At 50.7% G+C, this 24,893-nt stretch overlaps 1 protein-coding gene and 1 long non-coding RNA gene across 7 annotated transcripts in view; one reads left to right on the top strand and one right to left on the bottom strand.

Annotated features, from left to right (window-relative positions):
- Window positions 1-24,893, top strand: part of Tet3 (tet methylcytosine dioxygenase 3) — a 98,448-nt gene that overhangs the window by 8,465 nt on the left and 65,090 nt on the right. Inside the window, exons 1-2 of one of the 4 annotated variants that reach the window (XM_028871318.2) lie at window positions 6,218-6,678; window positions 7,997-8,053. The exons of 1 other annotated variant lie outside the window; for it this stretch is intronic. In XM_028871318.2, coding sequence (XP_028727151.1) covers window positions 6,631-6,678; window positions 7,997-8,053 — 105 coding nt within the window. In that variant the 5' untranslated portion in view covers window positions 6,218-6,630. Of the gene's footprint in view, window positions 1-6,217; window positions 6,679-7,624; window positions 7,721-7,996; window positions 8,054-24,893 lie in introns of those variants that run through there. 2 more of the 4 variants (XM_028871319.2, XM_028871316.2) reach the window with 2 other exon arrangements.
- Window positions 4,464-7,539, bottom strand: LOC114694409. Of its 3 annotated transcripts, none has more exons than XR_005091107.1 (4): window positions 7,152-7,539; window positions 6,578-6,648; window positions 5,291-5,413; window positions 4,464-5,141 (listed from the first exon to the last, which is right to left on the bottom strand). It is a non-coding gene; the product is annotated as an uncharacterized LOC114694409 (long non-coding RNA). The 3 variants fall into 3 exon arrangements; XR_003734702.2 differs by having other exon boundaries at window positions 5,291-5,526; window positions 7,152-7,536; XR_005091108.1 differs by having other exon boundaries at window positions 4,464-5,079; window positions 5,291-5,526; window positions 7,152-7,536.

Below are 24,893 nucleotides of genomic sequence, written 5' to 3'. Positions count from 1 at the left end.
CAAGTAAGTGCTTTATGACCGAGCTACCCCCACCCCCCCTAGACTTTATCCTGTAACTGGAGTTAGTCTCAGGTCTGGGTGGAGGTCAGGTTTGTGAGCTTTCTGAAAGGTTCAGCTGAATGTCTCATGAAAGCGTGACAGGGTATCTTTGGGGAGATGGTATATGGTTTTTAGTACATTCTCAAGAATGTTCATGGCCACCCTAGATTTTAAAAGCACGACTTACCTGAGCCATCCAGTGTGAAACCCATAAGCCATGGACGGCTATTTAAATTAAAATTAAATACAGTAATGGGCGCAATAACTACCTTCTAATTAGTTGCCCATGGCTAATGGTTCTTGGGCGGTGCAGATAAAGGATGCTCTTCGCTGGAAGTGGGGGCTCATACCTGGAATCCCAGCACTTGGGAGAAAAAGGCAGAAAGCATTCAGTTAGAGTCTGGCTTGACTCTTTATGTAGTCCAGCCTCTTAGGTCATGAGTTCCAGGCCAGTCTTAGCTGTGTCCTAATACCCTGGCTCTAAAAGTTAGTGCTATAGAAGATCTATTGGGCAGAGCTATGAGCTGGACATAGGGTGTCCCTATGTGGTCCCCAATCCATCCTTACCGTAGCCTCTTTCAGGTTGGGGGTCATGGCTCATAGCCATGGTTGGGAAGAGAACAATGCTCTCCTGGATTCTAACCTCCTACAGAACTCATTCTTAAAGGCATGGCCATGGATTTCTTTGGAACGCAGTGGGGGTAAGGTGTGGTTCCCCACAGGAACCCTCCCCCCCACAGTCCTGATCAAAGCCTCTGTGAACCTTGTTCATGTTAACTTCTGGTCCTGCACGTACTTGTTCACAAGCCCGGCCCAGAGTCAGGCCTCTGCCTTCGGCTGTCTCCTGGAGAAGGCAGTGTGGTGGCAGGTGGGCTGACTCCAGGGGGACTAAGTGTCTAGACTCCATCCCTTCTTTGCCCGTGGAGAAAGACGAGTGCTCGGGAAGAGAGGATGTGAGAGGAGGAGACCCCCGTGTTCCAGCTGGCTGTACTGGAAGTGTTAGGATTGCTACAGGCCTCTGCCTTGTGATCTATGTGGGGCGAAGCCTGCTGTCACTCCTGGACTGTGTACACTTTGGTGGCCTTGTCTACTTGCATAAGAAGCTGACAGCCTGAGTTTCTACTGATGACTGAGGCAGAGGTGGGACATGGGTGGCTGGGAAAGCAGCTCCGTGTGGGATCATCAGTTGCCTTCCAGGTGAACTCGGGTCTGGGGAGCTGCTTGATTGCTTCAAGTAACGCAGGAGGTGGGCCGGGTTCTCACATGGTTCTGTTTGAACTGCTGAACTGACTTGGAGTTCCAGCATTGCTATGCCCGGGGAGTTAGTGGACAGGTTACATGCCTCCCACTGCTGCTGGCACAGCGGCTCCAGGGTCTCAGAATAGGATGGGAATGTCACTGGCAATCTTAAAGGCATTGGTGAGACTGTGGGTGTCTATACCCCACTGCTCCTCTTGTCAGGGGAAGTCCCAGGAGGGGGCACGAAGACGCTGGGTCAAAACAAGTGGCCAGGTACTGGACTAGAGCTCCACTTCTGATTATGTCAGGGAGACAGTTGGGCTGGTCTTGCCTGTCTTCATGCTTTTATTGATCTGCTCCTTACAGAGGTAAATCAGTTCCCTCCAAAGATGTCAGGAATGGTTCTGGCACTCTAGAAGAGAGCGGTGGCAGGCTCTTGCTTGAGGTCTGGGAGGAGTGGGGTGAGGGGATGCAGGGAGGTGGTGAAAAGAGCTGGCGCTAGAACAAGGAAGACATACCTTCTGGAGTGCTTCCTGGGTCCCAGGACCTACAGTGCCCCTCTCCCTGGAGAAGTACAGCGCCTCTCTGGTGCCAACTCAGTTTCCAGAATCAAGGTCGTACACTTTAACCTGTAGCTAGCCCTATCCAGCAAACCTCTCCCAAGGCAACATTTTCTTACCAGAATGCTGTTAGAAAGCTGGAAGGGAGGAGGTCCCTGAGGACAGAGTCTAGCCTCCGTCACTCATGGGCTTCTTGCAGACCCACTGGGAAGGGAAGGAACAGGCCTTGAGAGTTGGGATGTGTGGCCTGTGAAGGATGGAGGAGGGCTCCGACTCTGCTGTGCCTGGAGCGCTGGAGGCTGATGGCAGAGGTGTACAAAGATTCAGGCAGGCTGCTGGCGTACCTGAGGGTGTTCACAGATCCTTGAGGGAGGTTAAAGGCGTTAGTTACTCTTGGAAGTCTTCCTCCAGGCCACCCTGGGGTTCTGAGGTACTCTGTGCCTTTTTTTTCTGTAGCGTCAAATAGTCTCCTGTTATTTGAGTGGGTCCTGGAACATTTGGTGGTCCAAAAGACAGTTGAATTTGACCCTAACAGTATAATACCTTCTCCTAAGCATCTAGGACAGTGGTTCTCAACCTGTGGGTCGTAACCCCCTTGGGGGTTGCATATCAGATATTTACCTTATGATTCATAACAGTAGCAAAATTACATCTATGAAGTAGCAACGAGATAATTTTATGATTGGGGGAGAGGGTCACCACAACAGGAAGACCTGTATAAAAGGGTTGTAGCATTAGGAGGGGTAAGACCCTCTGAGAGGAAGTGTGGCATACAGGCAGTGGCACTACCTGCCAGGGGCTCAGTGTGTGCACCTTATTTGTCAGAGTGGAAGTGAGGGGTGGGGGTTGGGGCTGCCTCTTTGTCCATCAGGACATCACTGGTACCTGCCTTGCATCTCATTCTGCCGTACCTCCAAGGAGGAGCATCCTTTTTCTCTGCTCCTCCTCTGCTTCCTCCTCCTGGTGACTGCCATTGACAGACTTCCGCTGCCAAAGCTAATTGTGAGATCTGATCAGTGAATGAAGGCGAAGGCAGTTCCCATGACAACCTCGAAGAGTTTCAAATATAGAGGATGATGTATGTGTGATGGGCTGCAATTACTTGGGTGGAAATGGATGCGTGGACACCAGGAAACATAGGCTCCAAGGGTGGAGGGGGTGTTAAGTTTTTGGCAGGATCCTTTGTGTGATGGAGAGAGGAGGAGGTCACAGGTTCCCCCACAGTCAGTTCCTAGTGCCTTCAGTGTTGGGTACTTTGGAGAGTTGGGGCTGCAGTCATTCTGGTTGGAGGGGGCAGGACACATACACAGAGACAAACCTCAGGTGTTAAGAGAAATGTCAGAAGTGTTATGGACTAGCAACAAGCTGAGGTAACCAGAGAAGGCTTCCTGGAGGAAGCGGGCTTCAACTGAGCGAGGAAGGAAAAACCCTGTGCAGACAAGCCTTGTTCGGGACAAGGCGGGGAAGAGAAGTGGCCTGTCTCCGGTTCCCTGTCTCCTCTGGAGGAGGTAGATGGACTTGAGCACTGGAGGCCTAGCCACAGTGGCCCTTGAGTATACCACCGTGAGTGAGAGAAAGGCCAGAAGGAGAGCTAACGAGGACTATGGGGGTCCAGCCCCTCGATAGTCCCCTCCCAGGGTCCGCGGAAGGCTCTATCAACCAGCAGAGAATCTATTCTTTAAGGTCGGTAAATCAGTCTACACACGCAGAGCTCTTTGGTCCATTCGCTTTAATTCTTCTGGCATAACATCCTTTATACACAGCTTCAGTTCTGTTCTCATGTCTAGCTCCTTTCTTGCCTGATTTCTCTCTATATTTATCTACTGTCCCCTCTAGGTTCTATCTTAATTCCTTCATCTAGTTCTGTCCCTTCTAGGTTCTCATCTATCTAGTTCTTTCTCCCATCAGCTTCTCTCCCGTCTCCTTCTCTCTCATCTGGCTCTTTCTCATCTTGTTCTTCCCCATCTGGCTCTTCCTCATCTTCCATCTCGTTCCTCTAGTCCTCTCTTTTAGCTCTTCAATCTAGTTCTTCCCCGTCTCAGTTCGTTCCTCTCAAGTTCTTACCCATCTCGTTCTTCCATTCTCTTCTCTCTTTCCTCCTAGTGCCCTGGAAGTCCCGGTATATAAAAGGGAGGGTCCGAGCTAAATTGTGTAAAGCTATTACTTAACGTCCACCTGGCCTAGGCGCGTCCTCTTGTGAATTTACTGTAAGTCAGGAGACTTGTACGTGGGCTGCTATCACTTGTTAGTCCTTGGAAGTTGGGCGCCCCCCTGGGTGGTGTCTCCTTGTGGAATTTAAGTCAGGAGACTTTCAGGTGGGCTGTTATCATTGTTAGTCCTTGGCAGTTGGGCGTCCACCTGAGTGGTGTTTCCTGTAGTCCTTGAAAGTGGCCAAGGGAGAGATCTGATTCCAGAGAAAGCCTTTCCTGAGGCTGTTCTCAAAATGCCTGGAATGTGTATGTCCAGAGAGTGATCAGTCCACACTGTTAGCTCTTCTTAGGGAAAAGTCAATTGGGAAAGCTATGAAGGCACACATGATTTTCATAACAGAATACAGCTGATATATAACAAGCCAAATAACACCAAAAACTCCTTGGGATTTGGCTTCCTCTGGAGGAATTCCCTGATCCCTCTAGGTAGTGACTTTGCCATAACCAGCTGAGTTCTTATGATATATTCCTGCGGCCCGCAGCAGAGAGCGCTGTCATTTCTAGCTGTGTGGTCGTGGGCAGGGTGTCCAGGACTCTGCATCGTCTGTCTGTAGAGTGGGTATGGAAATTGTGTCCCCATTGGTGGGGCTCCGCAGGCTTGGGGCTTGGTTCATTTGCAGTCTCCCCTTCCCAGTGTGTCTGGGTTCCTGCTCGTCCATGGGGAGTCTGGTCTATGGATGGCCATGTTTTCAGGGTGTTTCCAGCAAGTTCCCCATTGACCTTCTCTCTGGCCCCCTCTCCTGCAGCCAGTACGGTGGAGACTGGGAGATCCAGATGGAAATTAGGGAAGGATCTTTGTCCTTATGTGGAGGAATCCCAAGTACCTCCGCAGCTGGTCCCAGGGGGGCTCACATGTAGAAAGAGGGGCATAGAGGAGAAAGGTGTCAGGTAGGAAAAGAGCTGTCCTGGTTCTGGCATGTATCTCTGACTGGCATCACTTGAGTGGGATAAGAATGGGAACAAGCAGGCTGCCTTGGGGGCCACATGCTCCCTTGGTTTAGCCAAGGGCTGCTGGAGGGCAGGGTGGGTACCTGAAGTGGGCGGAGCACAGAGTTAGCAGAGGGAGATGGGGTGAACTCAGAGTTCCGATAAGCTGTAAGAAAGAGGCATGCTGGTCCACAGTCCACAGTGGTAGGTCCTGCCTTTCCAGGAGAGTGGATGCTGCCCCCGCCCCACCCTCCACCCCTCCACCCCTGCCTTTGGGGACTTCATCCAGAAGCCTGACCAGGAGAGGAGACTCACCATCTCAGTGTCCAGCCCTCTGCTACTCCACACTCCGGAGGTAGACTGCAGCTCAGCACATTCCAGTTCTGTGTAGAGCCCAGGAGAGCAGGGAAGACGGGGCCCCACCCACGTGGGGGAGGACTGTAAATAAGTAACTGCTTGGATGTGACTGGCGCTCCAGAAGAGGCAGTACGTTGTTCTTGAGGACAGGGAGGAGCCTGGCTAATACTGGGAAAGGCTTGGTGACTGAGGACCTGGCAGAGGGGAGGTACTGTCTGGATTCAGTCATGCAGTACATTAGCATGCGGGGGAGGGGTCAGGAAGCAGCATTGGGAAGAGTGAAAACATTAGTATTCTCAGATCTGTGTGACAGGAAGTGGTCACTTTAAGTGACCCAGTTGTCTTCCTATCTCCCTGGGCTTGGCAGAGAAAGGGGGGTAAAGAGGGTGGGGAGGGTCTGGGTTTGAATTCCAGCCCACTAATTTTGAAGGACAAATTGTTCAGCATCTCTAAGACTCTTCCTTCTTTAAAAAAACATGTGTAAAGTAGGTAAAATGAGATACCACAGCGCAGCAGGGGCCTGATACACTGTGGCGGCCGTAGTGGGAACAGTATTAACTGATACCTGTCCGAGCTGTGTTTGTCTCTGTGGGGTACACACGGGGCTTTAGGGGACCAAGAGAAAGATGGACTCACTTAGGCTGGTCAGTGATGTGAGTCAAAAGACGCAAACACAGCCCGGTGGCAGCAGCGGGGCACACCTTTAATCCCAGTACTTGGGAGGCAGAGGCAGGTGGATTTGAACCAGCCAGGACTACAGAGCAAGTTCCAGGACAGCCAGGGCTGTTACACAGAGAAACTGTCTGAAAAACCTAAAACAAACAAACAAACAAACAAAAAACCCAACCCAAACAAACAAACACCCCACCCCACCCCACCCCAAATTCCCTGCTTTGTCCTTCGCTCTATCTTGGCATCTGCCTGCCTGCCTGCTCTGGGAGGGACCTAGTAAGATTGCCCTTTGTCCCGAAGAGGAGGCAAGTGTGAGCCCTGAAGCTGCCTCATTAGAGGCAGGCTTGCCCTTCTCCTAAGGCGGCTTTTCTGGTTCTGAGTACCCCCCGGGGGCCCTGGGGTGGGGCACAATCATGCATCTGCGGTTGGAGTGGGTAATAGAGCGAGTCACTAGAGCAGGGGCGCTCGTCTGTGAGTCACTTCTCTCAGGCCTCAGCTTATTCATCTGTGAGAATGAGAAAGCACCCTGAGCTCCGGCAGAAATGTAGAGGGCTGCAAGGCAGCAGCACCTACCTTGTGCCGGGCAGCTGGCTGGGTGCCTTCTCAGGGCTTCACAGCTGTGTGAAATGGCTGCCGGTTCCATTCTACAGATGAGAAGAGAGAGGCTTAGAGAGGTAAGTTACCACCGGCTAGGAACGGGCTGTGTGGGTACTAAGGTGTATGTGAGGGAGCAGCCTGGATGTTCCCTCTCAGGGATGGAATAGACGGAAGAGGTGCCTGGGAATTTAATACAGGAATGTGAATTGCTAGGACTTGGCCGTCCCCCTCACCCCTTCGGTCTCCTGGCCTTGGCACCCTTGGTATGTTTGGAGTTAGGGGACTGTACTGGAACTCTTGAGGTCTGGGAGCCCAGGGGGTCTTTGGAAGGGGCACCTGGTAGAGCCTCTCCAGGAGAGACGACCACATGACGACCAGCGCCGGTCGGGAGTGATCTTGGGGTAGTGAGGTGGGAGCCAGGGAGGGTACAGCTGACTTGGGGAAGCGCGGGAAGTATGGGCTACAGCCCATTTTCCCGAGTGGGGTACAAGCGGGCAGGGCAGGAGAGCTACGGAATGGCGAAGGGGTATGATCTTCAGGGAGGACAGACCTGGCAGGGCGTCTGAGCTCCGCTGAGTTCCAGTGGTGTCACCTTCGGTAAGTTACTCCACTCATCTGCAGTCTGCAGAGCGCGGGTGTGAGTGTGTGAGTGTGTTGTGAGAGTGTGTGTGTGTGTGTGTGTGTGAGTAGCTCCTGCTGCCCTGAATTCTCCTTGGAGGACTGAAGCTCCAGCTCTTGGCCGGCTGGAGAGTGGCCGGTGTGGGGTACCTGCGTTCCGGGGTACTCCGGGTGCACCCGCCGCCGGAGGTGCAGGGGACGCCTTGTGCTTGTTGCCTGATGGGGGGGTGCCCCGGGATCCCCGGCCTGCCTGGGAAGCAGCCCTTGTGGCTATGGCTTCCTCTACCAAGGCCCCCGCCTGGCTGCTGGGCAGGTCCTTAACGGGGAGGGCCGGGCGCGGGATTGGCTGGCGCGCGCGCCGCCCCCTCGCACACCAGCCTGGCGGGGCGGGAGCAGCCGGCAGCTGGCCGCCGCCTCTGCAGTGCCTCCCTCGGTGCGCTCCCTCGGCGGGGATAATGGGAGGCCCGGCGGCGGCCGATGCAGTAGAGGAGGCCGGCCGAGGTAGAGCGCAGGGCCTGGAGGGGAGGGGAGGCCGCGTGCAGGCCGGGAGCGGGGGCCCCCTGGATCCTGAGAGACCCGGGAACCGAGCAGGAAAACAAAACACTGGAAGGCGCAGGGGCCCATCCGCGCTCGGAGGCAGCTGGAGTAGGAAGATGGTCCCGTCCAGCCTTTCTTCCCCGGCCCTTTCCTCTCCAGTGCGCCGGGGCCTGTGCAGGACTGCTTTGCTGCTTGCCTGCCACCAGTCTGCCTTACCGGTGTCTTTGGCTTCTTTTGCAGGTGGAAATAAAGGCTGGTGAAGGAACGGGGCCTTGGGCACAAGGGGCGACTGTCAAGGTACCCTGCGTGCTTGCGTGCGTGCGTGTGCGTGTGTGTGTGTGTGTGTGTGTGTGTATACGTTTACGTGTGTGCGTGGGTGCGCGCGCGGTGGGGGTTGAAGTGTTGGACTGGATTGGATATAAATAAAGGGTCTCCTGATTCTTTAATCTCCCACTGTGTGTGTGTGTGTGTGTGTGTGTGTGTGTAGCAGCAGCTGAGGGGGAGGGGCGGCGGGAATGTGGGCGGCCAATGAATTCTCAGGCCTGTGTGGGTTTTGTTTGGATTCTTTTTGCTTTCTCAGCTGGATGGTTTGGGTGCAGTTGGATTTTGGTTTGTTGAACTGTGTGTATGTGTGTGTGTGTGTGTGTGCGCGCGCGCGCGCGTGTGTGTGCGCGTGCCTGTGTGTGTGTTAAAGATATGCAACCTACTCCCTGTGCCTGCCTCTGGGAATCTCTGGAGAATGGCCCTGGCACTGTTGGTTTGCATCCAATCTGCAGAAATCCCCGGGGTGCGTCGCGGGGAGTGGGGGGGGGGACAGTAAGGGGGAGGGAGAATTGCACTCCTGACTCCGAAGCTGATAGGGTGTCATTAGTCATGCTGCTGTCACCATGGAGATGGCTGGAGAGAGGAGAGGAGGTGGTGGGGGTGAGGATATTTTGGGTAGGGTGGGGGCTGATGCAACATCATGGCTAGGAAGCCAGCGGGTGTCTGCTGTTGTTCTGTGCCATTTGGTGTCTGGGAGCCCAGGAAGGCAGTGTTCCCAGGTGTGGGGGAAGCAGAGAAAGGGGTCCTGACCCATTCCAGGTGGGTTTTCAGAGGGTAGGGTGGTGCATTTGATGGGGGGAGGGATGGAGAGTCCAGGGAGAATCTGTTCACTGAGAAGCCATGACTAATCCTTCTAGGTTGGCAAGGACCAGATCAGTAGATTTCCTTTAGTTTGCCCCAGTTTACAGGGCTGGGGGCCCACCTTAAGTTTGGGATTACTCAGCAGTGTCCTCTAGCCTGGGAAGTGGGGGGGACTGGGACAGAAGAAACAGGGTGGATGTCCCTGAAGAGCAGAGACTGGAGTGAGTATGGGGGAAAGGTGGGCAGGCCAGGCCAGGCCAGTGGGGCTCTCCCTGGCATGGAGGAAACCCGGAGCCCGGTTGCTTAGGTAGCAGGTGGGCGAGCTGCAAGTGTCCCAGCATGCTCTTAGTCTTTTCCTGCAAAGCTGCCTCCTACTTCCTGGGAAAGCTGTGGGAAGCTCTGAGCAGGTGCTGGAAATGGCCCTCTGCCACCTCCCTATCTGGGTGGTGACACTGTTAGGGTGGGGCCCTGCTGCTTCCTGTGTGGGTCGGGGGTTCCTGGGCTAGCTTACAAGGTGGATCTGAAGGCCAGGGTTAGTCCCTGGCCTCTTCCCAAGGCAGTGTTTAGAGAAGGACATGGTTTTGCTTCAGAAACAGTTTCTTAGGGAGGAAGAGCCAGGTGCCCTCAGCTCTGAGGGAGCTGGCATGCCTCGGTGAGGCTGGGGAGTTGTTGGTAGTCATCTGGAAGGGGCCGTGGGAGACCCCCCAGGCAAGCAGAAGCATCAGTGACACTGTTTGTGCACGGGCTGCCGAGGGAGCTGTGGGCTCTCATTGGCTGACTTGTGCTCTTGCTGTCTTTTCTGGGGAGCCAGAACCCACAGTTTCCCACCTCCGCTTCCTTTGGCCACCCGCCGCTCACTGGGGGAGTTGTAGTCACTGGGTACACTGTTTCAAAAGTGTGGGCACTGGAGATGTTAAGATTCTGAGGCAGGCTCTTCTGTCCCCCAACTCCCATGAAAACAGGACAAAAGGATGGAGACAGATGGGCTCAGGGAGAGGGGGAAGCTCCCTCCTTCTGTACCTCCATCCTCGTCTGCTCACGCTCGCCAGCACCCTCCTGCCTGGCTGTGTGGTGACGGCTCTCCTGGCAGACCTGGGTCCTTGCCCTCGGCTAGTATGCGCTCTTTCCACCACCTGTTGTGCTGCCCCGGGATCTGGCCCGAAGGTCTTTTGGAGGCCCCCAGCCTAGTACCCCAGCCGCAGCGTTACGAAAATCCCTAGGTCTTCCCCTTCCCTGTCCACAGGACTTTGATTCCTCCTGCTCTGGGCATGCATCTGTGCTTGTTGATGCTGAGCTGCCTGCCTGTCTGAGAACCATGGCTTCCTCTCAGCCTTGGCGCCACTAGTATTCAGGTCTGAGCCCCTGCTTTTGCCTTTGTCTTTTTTTCCACATTGGATTTTCTCAGGGGGCCTGTTGGGGGGTGAGAGAGTTTTGCCCGGTCTGTTATCAGGTCATGGTAGAAGAGCTGCTCTTGTGGTCAGCACAAAGGGAGTGTGTATGCATGTGTGTATGTGTACAAGTCCCACAGGACGGGCAAGCCCCAAGGGTGAATGGTGTCCAGCAGCCAGAAGAAGTAATGCATGTCTCCTTGTATGCTAATGCTGTCAGGAATATCCTGATGTGGGGATGCGCACAGTGTCTGGCATGGTCACAGAGCAGAGCTTGGTGAATACAAGTCGTCAGTTTACTATATATTATGCTGCATGTCATTTACCCGCGATATCCCAGGGAATCCGCCATAGCAGAATACCCTGTTGCTACCTCCTCCCCTCAGCTGCCTGGATAGAAGAGAGTGGCCAGTGCCGAGAGCACCAGGCTGCCCTGCTTTTGGGCTCCCACGCTCTGCCTCATGGGAGCACTGCACAGGCTAAGGATGTCTGGAAACTGTTTTGGTGCTGAGCCCAGGATCTCTGCCTTCTGTCTCTTCTTTTGACCACCCCAAAAATGCCCTGTTGAGAATCTGCTGCTTGACTCTGCATACTCTTGGTCACTCCTGTCTGTCACCTGCCCTTTCAGCTCTTGGGAAGGTAGAGGAGTCCCCTTCCCCGGAATCATTTACAAGCAGCAATAAAGTTGAAAACAGGTGGGCCTGTCGTGCCGGAGCATGAAAGGAACCAACCAAGGGGATGTCAGGTTTATGCTGGAGGATGGAGAAAGGGCTTCCCCATGCTTGGTAGGAGCGGGAGTTCATCGCAGGGCTCAGGTCTACGTCTCTGGCAACCCCAGCCGGTCATTTCTGAATGAATATCAGCGAAGAGGAGGGACTGTGGAACACAGTGTAAGGTGGAATGGGAGCCTTCTGTCTGTCCCAGTGCAGGCACCTGGGGCTGCATTCGGAGACCACCATGATGGCTCTGTTGGCCTCTTGCTGGGCTGGGGAGGGGGAGGGGCTTGGGTGCTCATCTGCCTCTAGCTACAGATGGACGTTTCTGCTACGAAATGGGCTTTGTGGTTTTGCCAAGTTCCCTCCCATACCCTGGAGGCTGTGGCAAGTGGTTTGGCTGGCTTGGGGGTCGGGAGCTGGGAGTATGGCAGAGGTTTTGTTTTGGCTCAGCTTTTGGGTCTCCCAATCCTCTTAAGACCTCGTTTCCATCCCTGACCTCTTGGGCTTTTGGCCTCATTTCCTCCCACACCCAGACATCTGGCAGTCCCCAGGATCCCCCGTTCCCAGCATCTGAGAGGCTTCTGAGGAGGAGGTGGCTTTCTCCTGGGCTAATCTAGGAAGTCTGTGCAGACAGGACAGGGGCGGCCAGCAGGAGTAAAACCTGTAGCTCGGCAGTCTAAGCAGGACTCTGTTCCCATCCTCGCCTACTTTTATCTCCCATTCCTTGTCTCCTCAACATTTGCTGAGCCCTCCCGTGTCCCGGGACTAAGTACAGAGTCAGAGGAGAGAAGTTACTGTTCAAGTCTTACAAAACCCTTAGACCTAAGAGCTGTGGACTGAATTCCTTCAGTTATGGGTGGGAATGCCGGTATTGCCAGCGAGTTTTCATGCAGTTAATACCTTTGATCTCCACTGCGTTTGGGGCATATGAACTTGCACACACCAAACTTCTCATCACATGTGCACTTGGATGTACTAGGCTTTCTTTGTGGCTTATTGAACCTCAGGGGACTTGGAATGAAGAATCAACATGTCAGCCTTGTTAAGGTTAGTGAGTGCTTCCAGGATCTGGTGGTGGTGTGTTAGGTCGTGTGCTTCCAAGATCTGGTGGTGTGTTAGGGTCGTGTGTTGTGAAATGGATCAGGTGGGAAGGAAGCTTGATTTTTGAAAAAGTGTTGGGTTTGAGATGCAGAGAAGGCCGGATAAAATGCTACCCCCGGGTCTGTTCATGTGAACTTGGAACTGCTTGCAGCTCCTCAGGAGTGAGGGTCTCCTGTTTGTGGTGGTACACACCTTTCACCCCAGCATTTGAGGCACAGACAGGTGCATCGATTGAGTTGAGGTCAGCCTAGTCTGCATCATAAGTTCCGCCAGAGCTACATAGTAAGGCCCTATCTGAAAACGTTTGTGTTCTGGAGCTGCAATGTGGCTTAGTCGGGCCTTTGCTATAGATTTAATCTCCAGCACTGCCAAAAAAGAACAGAAAAGGTCACCTTGTGAGCAGTTACCTGGATATAGTGGTGTGTGCCTGTAATCTCACATTTGAGGAGTAGACTGAATTCCAGGTTATCCTTGACTATGTAGCTAGTTTGAGGCTAGCCTGGTTTATATCAGGCCCCATCTTTAAAAAATAAGGTTTGAGTCTTTGTAGATGTTGCTCTCTCTCAGTCAGTGAAGCAGTAACAAGTAGTGTTTCTTCCTCTACTCACGGGCTTTGCCATTAACTATGGGGAGTCACTTAGAGTCCCTGGCCATCTTTTCCTTTCTGTATAGCAGAGGGTTTGCCTTCCAAAGTTAGTTTTCCTCAGACTAAATCTAGAAACAGAGCAGATTGTCTTTTTAGGTTTTCTCCTTTTTTTAATTTCCAAGACTCGGTCGGTCGGTCCCACTTTGTACGGTTAGCTAACAGCTTGTGCGGCCTACCTTGGGTGTTCGGTACTGTTCAGAGCATGCTGTGAGCTATCCGCAGGGCGCTTTCCATGCTCTTGTTCTTGGATGTCCTGCAACTAGACACTTCTGTGTGTCCGATGCTGGACTGGCTCAGACTGGGCAGCACTGCTTTGAACCTGCTCCTGGCAGTGCGGAGGGCCCCTGGCTTGCCTGTCTCCACACCCTTTTTGGACATTGCCTCCTCACGCTTGCTCACCCTGCGTTTGTTGCAGAGTCTCTTAGAGCAGCCAAAAGACTTCCTTGTACCTCAGCTCCCGTAGATAAAGATCCCTCCTGCATGTTCAGGACTCTGATGTTAAGTCTGAACCACATGGGCCCCTGAAGGGTGCCCCCCTTCCCAGTTTGTGTGTCTGCATGTGCGTATTGCTAGAGACTGAACTCGACCTCACACGTGCCAAAACCATCTACTACTGTAATATCTTCAGCCCTCTTTTTGCCATGGCTTTTGCATTTATTCTGTAGCCCAGAAGGCCTTGAACTTGGGGTCTTTATTTCTTAGTCTCCTGAGTAGTCAGGATTCCAGCCCTGTTCATCAGGTCCAACTTCATTTATGGTTTTAAAACATTGAAGCTATTTTTTGTTGTTGTTGTTGTTGTTGTGATGCTGAGGATGGAACCCAGGACTTGCTGTGCAATGCTCTTTAGGCTTTCATACGATGGTTCTAACTAGAAGTGTAGCCCTTTCCTGTCAGGGGCTGGTCTTCTACTGTGACTTCTGTAAGGATGGACCCCCCCAGTCATCTTGGTGGCTTGAGTCGAAGGGTCTTGGCCCTAATTCCTCCAGCTGAGGCTCTCCAGCGTTTTGTTAGCATTATTAAACATTCAAGTAAAAATGAGAATTTTTTTGTCTTGGCTGTCCAGAGAAAAGGGTTCAAACTGTCTTGCTGCAGAAATATTACTTCAGGGGCCAGCATGCCAAGTGTAGGAGGATTAGGGTCTAAGCAAATCCTGGTTGTGTCTGGCCAGGAACTCTTGTGCCCTTGGTGCTTAAGTAATTGGATTTCTGTGCCCCGCCCCCACGCATCCTCATGAGTAATCCTGACCTCATGGGCTCTGCTTGGAAACAAAGGCATTGAGAGGGTTTGCAGCTTGTCCCGATCAGAGAGCTCCCCAGCTCTGCCCTGGTGACTGACTTCTGCTTTCCTGCTTCTGCAGCATCCACTGTCTTTTCTCAAACGTTTATCCCAAAGGGACACTTGTCTGGCCTACGGGCTTTGTTCCCAGTCCTGCTAAGCAGACAGGTTACTAGAGAGACCGCTGCCTGGCCTGTTGACTGCCTTCCTATCCCTCAGGGAGGTTCCAGCTCTGACTCTGCTGGCTGCTCTGCAGAAGGGGTCCAGCAGGGAGGCCAGCCACACCTGCCAGAGGCGGTCAGAGGTCCTGAGGAGGGGTGCACGCAGAGAGTGTGGTCTGATGCTGCAAACCTCGGGAGTATTCCTTAGACCAACTCATGTGTCTCTGCTGGCTTGACCAGGGTCAGCCAAGGTGCAGAACATTCTTTCTGACTCTCCTGGTCCTGGAGAGGGGAGACTAGGTCTTCAAAATATGAGTCATTAGTGCCCTGTCCCCAGGCTTTAGGAGAATGGATTTTTGGTGGAGCTGGAGATGTTCCTGTTCACATAAAACAAAACACAGTTCTCACCTTAAAGGGTCTAAGCCATAGTTTATTCTGGAGCCAAACATGAATGATCATGGCCCAGAGACACAGGTTTAGGTAACCCCAAATTCCGTGGCCCGATGTGGTAACTGTTCCATAAAGTTCTTTTTAGAACCTGAACAAAGCCATAAATCAAAACACTAGCAGTGCATTGATGGGAAGAGCAGGCAGGACACAGTGAGGTGGGGAAATCTCCGCTGTGGGTCTTGGATACTGTCTGATTACACTCTTGGGTTTGGGTGCTAATGGAAGCGGTTGTGCTCATATATTCCAAAAGAATGTACCCAGTAGTCACAGGATGTTCGGTCCAGAGGGGGTCGACAGATGGCTAGTTAGGGGCTAGGATGGCTCACGATAACTCAGCTCTGGAAACCTACACCGTTTCCAAACTCAACCATCTTTGAAGTGTTCTAATCAGTCAACCTGATAGATTGTGCAGTCTAGGTATGGTTTCTCTCTTTACTCACGTCCGAGAGCTGTCCACCTGTTTTTCTCAGTGTTTCTCTATCCTACTCTTCTCCAAACTAGGACATTCTTCAGGTCTTCAGTCTGCCCTTGTTCCCATTCCTCATGCTTTAAGCATAGTTCTCTCCCTAGTCTGAACATGCTTTATGACATGACCCAGGCAGGATTCCTTGGGTCAGAGATCATCCATGGGGCTGCCTGGCCAAGAAAGCCATTATGTTGGGTCAAACTTACAGGTATGAGTTCCTATTCCAGACTGAGGTAGACAGGGGAGGGTGGCATGGGGTCCCAGATAATAGTGCTGGCAGGTCTCTGTAGGTGACCATGTGGGTTCTCCCTCCTCACTGGCCTTCATTCCATGTCTCTGAATCTAGTCTCATCCCCTGGTTGAGCTTTCTGCCTACCTCTACCCTATGGTCTCTCCTTCTATTATTTCTCACTGGTTTCCTGTTTTCCAGCTGTGGGCTCCCAGAGGCATCATTTGGCCCCTGGGTAGTAGTTAGGGCTTAGCTCTGGGGTTGTGTGGTTGCAGTGGCGTGTGTCTTGGGGCTGTCCTGGCAAGGAGTCCAGTCTGAAGTCCTTGGCTAGGAGCCAGAACCCAGGGTTCTGTGTCCAGCTTCACGGGCCCTAAAGTTATTTAGAAAGACTTGTGTGGTCCACTTTTGTGTGCCCAGGAGTGCAAACATACACACACACACACACACACACACACACACACACACACACAGAATTAGGATGATACCTTAGCTCCCCACTAGGTCTCCGACTGAGGTCTGGGGAAGTAGGATATGGAGGAGGAGCTGGGTGGGTGCCAGGACACGCCATCCCCGGACACTCCCACCACAACAGGCAGGGCCTTGCTTCAGCTTGTCTTGAGAGTCTCCAACAGCCAGTCCCTCTGGTTTAACAAGTTTAGCAGCTCTTGGCCCCTACTCCATGTTAGAATTATCTGAGCAGCTCTTCAAAAAGGGATGTTGGTGTTTGGGCTCCAGAGACTCTGGTGTGGTTGCTGGAGTGCCGCAGACCTGACGTTTCTTGAGGCTCTCCTGCCAGTTAGAATGTGCAGTCAGGGTTTGGCTCTGTGTCTCCCATACCTGTGGGTTGCACCCAAATGAGAGTCTGGGAAAGTTAAGATCAGCTCATCAGACACTTTGTACAGGATTGAACGTCCTGTCCCGTGAGACTGATCGGTGAGCCCAGCGATTAAAGTGTGATGTTCAGAAGGAGGCTCTGGAGCAGGTCATAGAAATGGAACTTTCTCATCTCAGCCTTTAACTTTTGAAATCTTATTCTTTAATGTGTGTGTGTTCTCATTTTCTGCAGGTGTACACATGTGTGTGCATTGTTGTGGAGGCCGAAGTTGTCTGAAGTTTGCTTTACACGTTGAATCAGAGCCCCTCACTGGGACCTAGAGCTCCCTGGTTTAGTTCCTCAGCAGCCAGCTTGCTCCATGGATGGCCCCGTTTCTGCCTCCAGAGCGCCAGGGCTGCAGGCAGGTGTGGCGTTTTATTTTAATTTTTAAGCTCTTAACCAAAGTCTAGTGCATACATAGGAAGAAAAGCATGTACAGCATGGCAAATTCTCACAAACACACCTTACGTAATGAACATCTGGCTCTAGAAATGACTCTTGCCCTGTTCGCGGTGTTCAGAATTTCTGTGGCACTTGAGTAAAGTCAGGGTGTGCCGTAGTGTGGCAATATATGCTGGCTTTGGGCCTGGAGGGCTTTAACTTGGCCTCTGCCAGGAATTACCTTTAAACACCTTCCCAGGCCTGTGTGCTTACTCTGGCACAGGTAGGTGTCACTGTGAAAGGGCACAGGGCAGGGGACCTTGCAAGCCCCTACTCCATGTGACTCTCTCAGGCACTTCAGTTTCCCACCTGGGTGTTTAAGCTGATGTCGATACCCAATCTGGAGTTAAAAATAAAAGCCTATGTCCCTTTCTGGCCCTTTATTCTATTTTTTAAAAATTATACCAATAACAACTATTCTCTGGGGGAAAAAGAGGATGGCAGGGGAGGGAATTGCTGGCAGCTTCACAGTGCAGACCTCATTCCCTGCCCCATGGCCCAGTGTGGTGTAGATGAATGGAGCTGTGCCCTGTCCTTAACTCTTCACCCTGGATGACAACTTGCCACCAGGTCATTTAGGAGCGCGCTGCACATGAGTTCTGTCCATTGGTTCTAGTGGCAAGTCTGGGTTCGGTCAGGTAGCCAGGCTGACAGCTTGATCCAGGAACTGATATTTCATGATAGATGGAGCTGGGAACATGGATCCTGTGTTAAGTGTTTGCTAGGTACTTATTAGCTTGAGAACATCTTTCTCTTTAGTGATATTGTTTCTCTTCTCACTTGAATGTGAATGACTAGTGTTTCACCTTTAAGCATGGTGTTGTGGATTATTGAGGTCTTAGGGTTATGTAATTTCTTTATATGAAAGAAGTGATCTCATTCCACTGTGTTAATTTTTTCCCATTAGAAGTAGTTAATTTTGTCTGTTGAGCATTTGAGCATGGCCTGAACGCATAGTATTCTTTCCTTGTCTTTTTTAACAATAAGATGACTTATGTTAACACCATCTGATTTGTTTAAATTGTGAGATTAACTTGTAGCCTTTGTGTTTCCATTATTAGGTGTCGGTAATAGTGACATTAACTTCATGCAATGTATTGGGAAGTTGTTTTTTTATACATTTGTACACTTTTAAGTAATATAGCTGAAGTAATCCCATTCTTTTAGGATTTGAAAAGCTGTTGTGAAACCATATGGTTTGGTATCTTGGAGTCAGACATGCTATTGTTGCTCCACGAGGGCTCCCTTGTGTCTTGAGAGACGGGTGTTAGCTTTCTGGCTTTTATTTGTCCTGTGCCTGTTGGTATAAACACTTACCAGGTATTTTCTGTCAGTGATGCATTTTCAAATTATTCACATAATGTATATGCAGTTAACTGCCTTTCATTTCTTCCATACCATAATTCTTTTCATACTCTGCATTTTTTGTTTAGATTTGTTTTATGTGTGTGAGTGTGTTGCCTGCATGTAAGGATATGCTCCATGAGTGTACCTGGTGTGCTCCAAGATCAGAGAACAACACTGAATCCTTGAACTAGAATTCTGGATGGTTGGGAGGTACCACGTGGGTGCTGGGAACTGGGTCCAGTTCTTCTGCAAGATCAATAAGTGCTCTTAACCACTGAGCCATCTCTCCAGCCCCAGTTTTGAATTTTTTATCAGCAGGTGTAATGGGGGAGGGGGATGTCAAGATCTCTATGCAGCTCTGACTGTGCAGACCAGGCTGGCATATGCTTCTCGGGAACTGGGATTAAAGGTGTGCGCCACTTTGCCTGGCCATTTCTGATCTTTTAAAATAGTGCATTTCCATTTAAAGACATCAAATAATATAAAACCATATAACTTGAAACTCAGGTCTTATTTCTCCATTCTTTGTAATAACTAAACACTTCACAGTTTATTACTTTTCCCCTCGGCCATACCCATTTATTTACTAAAGATGCTAAGGACACTTTCCTATGTCGGTGTGTCTATCTTAGCCTTTTCTGCAGAAAGTAGACATGATGACCCATACCTGTAATCCTGGCATTTAGGAGGCTAAGGCAAGGAAGATGAAGAGTTCAAGGCTAGCCTGGGCTAGCTGTACAGTAAGATGCTCTCAAAAGCAACAACAAAAATGACCACTGAGATTTTAATATTAGAGATTTATATAATTTAACTTGTTTCCCCTTGGTAGATGTTCACAATTCCAGTTTTTTGTTTGTTTGTTTGTTTGTTTTTTGAGTCAGGGTTTCTCTGTGTAGCCCTGGCTATCCTGGAACTCACTCTGTAGACCAGGCTGCCCTCGAACGCAGATCTGCCTACCTCTGCCTCCCAAGTGCTGGATTAAAGGCGTGTGCTACCACTGCCTGAATTCCACATTTCTAAGTGAAATTTATTTTTATATATGGTATGAAGCAAGGATTGAATTTACATAGAGAACTCACTATCCCTAGTATGTTTTTAGTCTGTTCAGCAGTTCATATTTCCATGAAGTGTTTCACATGCTCACTGGTATTCTGGGGCCTCTGCAGTTCTCTTGACTTGTTTTTCTGGTTCTGTTTATTCCATTGTTTCAATTACCAGTTTTTCATTCAAGAATTTAGTCCTTAAAAAAAAATCCTTCTGAGGCTGGAGAGATGGCTCAGAGTGGCTAAGAATATTCACTGCTCTTCCAGAAGTCCCGAGTTCAGTTCCCAGCACCCACATGGATGGTTCACAACTGTTTGTTAATTAGTTCAGGGATCTGACACCCTCTTCTGTCCTCGTGGGCCACATAAGTTCATACAGACACATACAGATACACATGAATTGAAAATGTATTTACATTTGTCTTTTTTCTTTTTTAATGTGCATTGGTATTTTGCCTGCATCTATGTCTGTGTGTGTGAGGGTTTCAGGTCTCCTGGAACTGGAGTTACAGACAGTTGTGAGCTGCCATGTTGGTGCTGGGAATTGAACCCAAGTCCTTTGGAAAAAGTCAGTGCTCTTAACCTCTGAGCCATCTCTCCAACCCCTTTTTTAATTCTTTTTTTTTTTTTGTTACTTTTTTTTTCTTTCATTTCTTTGTCCAAATAAGCTTGTAAAAGATGTGTCAAGTTCTGTGAGGAATGTTGGGTGTTTTCAGTTAGACTCCTAGAGGACTTAGAGATTTGAGGACAGAGGGAAGTGTATCTTGCCCCCGAGTTTTTGAGACTGGCTGGGATTAAAGGTGTGCACCACTATGCCCAGGGAAGTTCGTCTTTCCACCTTAGCCTTCTGGGTTTCTACTAAAGCTTTGCAGTTTCCCTGTGTCTGTTACACATTCTTCATCATCATTGCTGTTGGGAATGTGGGTTGTTTTTTTGTTTTGTTTTGTTTTCCCAGTTTTTTGAGACAGGGTTGTTGTTGTTTTTTTTTTGTGTGTGTGTGTAGTCCTGGCTGTGCTGGAACGCACTCTGTAGACCAGGCTGGCCTCAAACTCATAAAATCTGCCTACCTGTGTCTTCCAGGTGCTGGGATTAAAGGCGTGCGCCACCACTGTCCGGCTTATGACTGTGGTTTTTTTTTTTTTTTTTTTTTTAACCCCACTGCTTCCCATTGCACTGTGCTAAAGATTGGACTGAGGGCCTCACCGCTTCCGGGCAGGCTCCATACAGCGGAGCCACTTAGCCACTGTTGGCTTTTGTTGCTTTGTGTGTGTGAGTGTGTGTGTGTGTGTGTTATACTCACACGTGTGTGAGCGTCTGGAGAGGCCAGAGGAGGCTATCGGCTGTCTGCTCTTATTCCCCTGACACAGGGTAGGCTGGTAACTAGCAGACCCCAACAGTCTTCCTGCCTCTGGACCCGCAGCACCGGGGTCAGAGGCACGCATGGCCACACCTAGCTGTTCTGTGTGGGTGCCGGGGAGCTCACCACAGGCCCTTGTGCTTGCGTAGCCAGCTCGCTCTTCCCCGCTGAGCCAACTTCTCAGTCTCGGCTGTGTGCCTCTAGCCCATTGCTGAAGGCACATTGGAGATGCCTGGTTTTTATCAGCTGTCTGGGGTGCTTCGCTGTCTCTCTGTCCCTCTGTGGCAATACTGTAGTACTCGGGTGTAGGTTCCTTGTGGTAGGGTACTCATCAGTTTCACATGCCCAGCACCTGGCACAAAGCCGAGCCTGCAGTAAATGCTTTTAATAAATGCTTGTGGGATCACATTGGTGCGAGAGACAGTGAGCTTCACATCTTCAAAGTGCGTTGCCTGGGCCAAGGCCAGGAGTGGAGCCTGAGGCAGCTCTGGCTCCAGGCCTGGAGGCTGGGATCTGGGTAACAGATGGGGCACCCTTCCCTCCCTGTCTCTTCAGGAAAGAGGGTCCTGGGCCATTTTCCCACAGGAGACTTCAGGGAGGCGTCTGTACCTCATAATTACCCATAATGACCAGGTACCCTCTTGTCCTCGCCCTGATCAGTACTAATCCTGGGGAGACCTGTGCTGTTTGTTCCCAGATGCCTAAAGGTAGCACAGAAAAAAAAATAAATCCTCCACTGGCTGCAGAAGAGAGGAGTCGCCAGGGTAGGAAGCAGAGCTTGAGAGGCTGCTGGTGAGGTGTGCTCCACAGCTCTGTGCCCAGGAACCTTGCTCAGGGTGGCTGTTCTGTTCCGGAGTCGGGTCCCCCCCCCCAGGTGGTTCTGCCTGTCAGCATGCTAGTCTTCCCATGACCATTGTATTTTAAGCTTCTATTGGGAATGAGAGGCATTTTTCCCCTTTTTAATTTGCTATGTGCACATGTAGGCTAGTTGGTGGAGGTCAGAGGACAGCTGGACAGGTTGGTTCACTTCCTCTATGACATGGGTCCTGGGAATTGAACTCAGATTGTCCAGCTTGGCAGCAGGTGCTCTTACCCAACTGAGTAATCTTGCCAGTCTGGAAAGGCACAGTTTCTTTATGCAGCTGTACTGGAGTGCCACTTTGTCCCGTGCCCTCGATAGTTAATCAGCTCCAATCCTCAAGTCCTGGTCACTGCTGTCCCAAGAGCTAAGGTGGCGATGGAGATATTGCCCTCGCCTAGCCCTGCGAGATTTCCTGTGGCACATGAACAAAGCACCCTCCTCTCGAGGAAGCTACGGAGAGCCCACAGGCTTAGGCATGTGGTGAAGCCGGGGTCGGGCTGTCTGATGCGCATAAGGTGGAGGTGGGGGTGATGATGTGCACAGGCCCTCTGTTCCTCCACTGGCACTGGCTTCCCGTGTCCGGGTATAGCACTTTAACCCTTGTCTGGGAGGCCCTTTTTTCTTGTCCACTCGTCTCTCCAGCAGGGCAGCAGACCCAGAAAGCTTTCCCTAGCTCCTTTGCCCCTGTTTTAAATCTTTGGGAACAGCTCAAAAGCAAGGGTACACCCAGGAATGTTGGGGTTCGGGGAAGGAGGTGGGAGTACTGTCTTGAGCACCTTGATCCACCTCCATGCCCACCTGAGTGGGTGAGATGCTGTGTGCCAGGCGGTCCCAGGACTGCCAGGGGCTTCTCCTGGCAGCCACTGCTGTACCCCTGCCAGCCCTGGAGGAGCTACCCTCTCAGGATGCAGAGCAGAAACTAACAGATGGACCTTGGTGAACCTGTGGAGTGGATCCAAATGCTTCCTCCCAGGGCAGAAAGCATTCCGATGGAGGTGTGGTGGTGCTGGGCTGCTCAGGATGGGCCTTCCTTACCTGTAGGATGAAGCTTGCTTTTACCTCCCTGTGCACACTTGGAGAGCAGAGACTTAGATCTCTTGACTGGTCGAGCCTGTCCTGTGCACACGGGTGATAGACTGCTGTCCTCTGCCAGCCTGTGAGAACCCTGTTTAATTAGCTCCTCAGCCACCTGGGGCCTTCTCGTCCATGCTCATCTTCACTGGGCCACAGAAGGGGGGCTCTCAGAGGGTAGTTCAAGTTGAATCAGTCCCTTCCCGGTCAGACCTGTGGATCCCATTTATAGCCAGTAGGAGGCTGTGACTCCTCTGCCCCTGGAAGTTTGAGAAGCAGGTGGTCTGGGAGCTGGCTTCAAGGGATTCTGCTTGCTTGAAGTGTGGGGGTACCTTGTCAAACGCTTGCACATAGGTGGGAGAGTAAGTGTGAAAGCTGTTACACTTCAGATCTGGCCAAACTCTAGAAATAGTTAAAAGTTTTTGCCGTTTGTGATAAAGAATGTAAATTCATTGCAGAAAAGGAAAGTCCGGTAAGCAGAAAGGTATTCTGATTTTTTTTTTCCCATTTATAACTCGTTAATATTTTGGTCTTTCTAGAACAATCTTTTTCATTTTGATGTCTTTATTGAAATTATCAAAGCCATACATGTTTACTGGATATACTGTTTTCTAGTTGGATAAAGTGATATAAAAAGTCTTTTTCTTTTTAACTACATTTAGTTGGGATATGTAGTTTTTCATTTGCGAATGTGGTTTTTTTCTTGTTTTTATTTTGTGGTGATTTTCATTACTGAAACCTTAATATATTGTTTGTATCCTGTCTTGACCTCAGGAAATAATAGCAACATCTTTTAAGTAAGAGTTTCCCTTTCTTCTGCCAAACTTCTTAAAGACAAAATCTTAAATATCTCTGTGTCTGGGCACATGTGCCAGAGCACATGCAGGGAGGTCAGAGGACAACTTCTAGAAGTCTGTTCCCCTCCACCGTGTTGACCCTAGAGATCAAACTCAGCCCCGCTGGTTTAGCAGCCAGCAGGTTTTACATGCTTGCCTGCCCCTTCTCTGCTATGCTTTTAAATTATGGTTGTGTGATCAAATCAACGCCCCCTCCCCACTCCCCCCCCATTGTGACAGGCAGACCAGAAAGTAGGTTCTACTTTAGCAAACCAACAGGAATTAGAAGGCCGTTGGGCAAGTGGGGGTGTCACAGATAGTTTAATGCTCATCCACGTAATCTGGGGCTCTTGGTTCATTTTCTAGTTCAGGCCTGGGCTTGGGCCTGGGGCTCTGCATGTCTCACATGCTTTCCCAATGAAACGCTGCTGGCAGCTTATAGACCACCTTTTGCATAGGTAATAGAGGGAGGCAGAAATGCCCACATCTGGCTGCTGGTCAGAGCTCCCTCTGGGCATATTATAACTCTCCTCTGAGCTGTTTCCTTGGGACACCAGGCTGTGGGACTAAGTCTCATGTCTGGCTAGGTGACTTGGCTAATACCTAGGCCGTCTGAGCCCTAGATTTCCTTGTCTACAAATGTGGAGAAGGTAAATGCTCATCTCATATCTGGGGAAACTGAGAAAAATGAGTTAACTAAATGGGTGTAATTCTTTGGTAGATGTTTTTCTCTAGTACTTTCAATACTTCTATCTAAAAATTTCCTACAAAATTTCATTCATATTTTTAAAATTTTGGTCAGGTGTTTTACATTCACTGTTGGTGATTATATTCCTTTGAACTCCATTGAGACAGATGATTGCTGTGTGGCCCAGAGTAACCTCAGATTGACTGTGTAGCCCAGGCAGGCCTGGAGCTCCTGGTGATCCTCTGGGTTCAGCTTCTCTAGTGCTAGGCTTCTAGGCATGTGACCGTTTAGCACGTCCTTTTTAAAACAACCTGTCTCGTTAGATGTGTTTGGTTAGACTTCTGGACAGCCATCGCTCAGGTTCATGTACGAAAGTCACTGTGTTCTGTTTCCTAACCAGCTGCTTCAGTCTTTATTTGTGGGGATTCATTTTTTCCTACTTCTGTTCACTTTCCCCCATACCTCCTTGGATTAAAACTAGTTTTCCTCCTTGTTTTGCAGAAGTACTTCTGAGATCAGGGCTTTTTCTGTTACTAGGTACTGTTCTCATTGATACTAATTTATCTTTGAGTCTGCAGTTGTGGTTTTGATTTTTTTTTCCCCCTTCTGACCCTAGAGCTGTTTAGGCAGCTTGCTAATAAAGCTTTCCAGATGTTTCTTGGGTTAGAGAGGGCTTTGAGGGCTGTGCTCCTGGGCTACTGCTTGGCCTTCTAAGCGGTGAGCTGCTCCATGTGGGCCTGGATGTTCTGGTTAGAGCCTCTCTGCCTGTGGATGAAACATCCAGCACCCTCTAGAATGCCAGGCGAGGAGTGGGTGCTGCCCTGTGGCAGAGGGCAGGAAGGGTTCTCACGGCAAGAGGGGGCTCTTCCCTGGCAATGGTTTCTGGCAACCCTCTTTCTGCACAGCGCTGCCACGGCTCGAACGCTACACAGGCGGCCCCTTCCTTCTCTGTGCCTCAATTCCTGACTCAGTAGCGCACGCACCAGTCCTTGGTGTGAGGAAGACCTGGGGCCTGGTGGAGGGGGCACTGTTTGTTAAAGAACCCAAGATTTAGAGCCCTT

This window comes from Peromyscus leucopus, chromosome 3 (assembly GCF_004664715.2).
Source record: "Peromyscus leucopus breed LL Stock chromosome 3, UCI_PerLeu_2.1, whole genome shotgun sequence".
In the NCBI taxonomy this organism is placed as follows: Eukaryota; Metazoa; Chordata; class Mammalia; order Rodentia; family Cricetidae; genus Peromyscus; species Peromyscus leucopus.
This window is presented reverse-complemented; position numbering and strand designations above follow the sequence as displayed.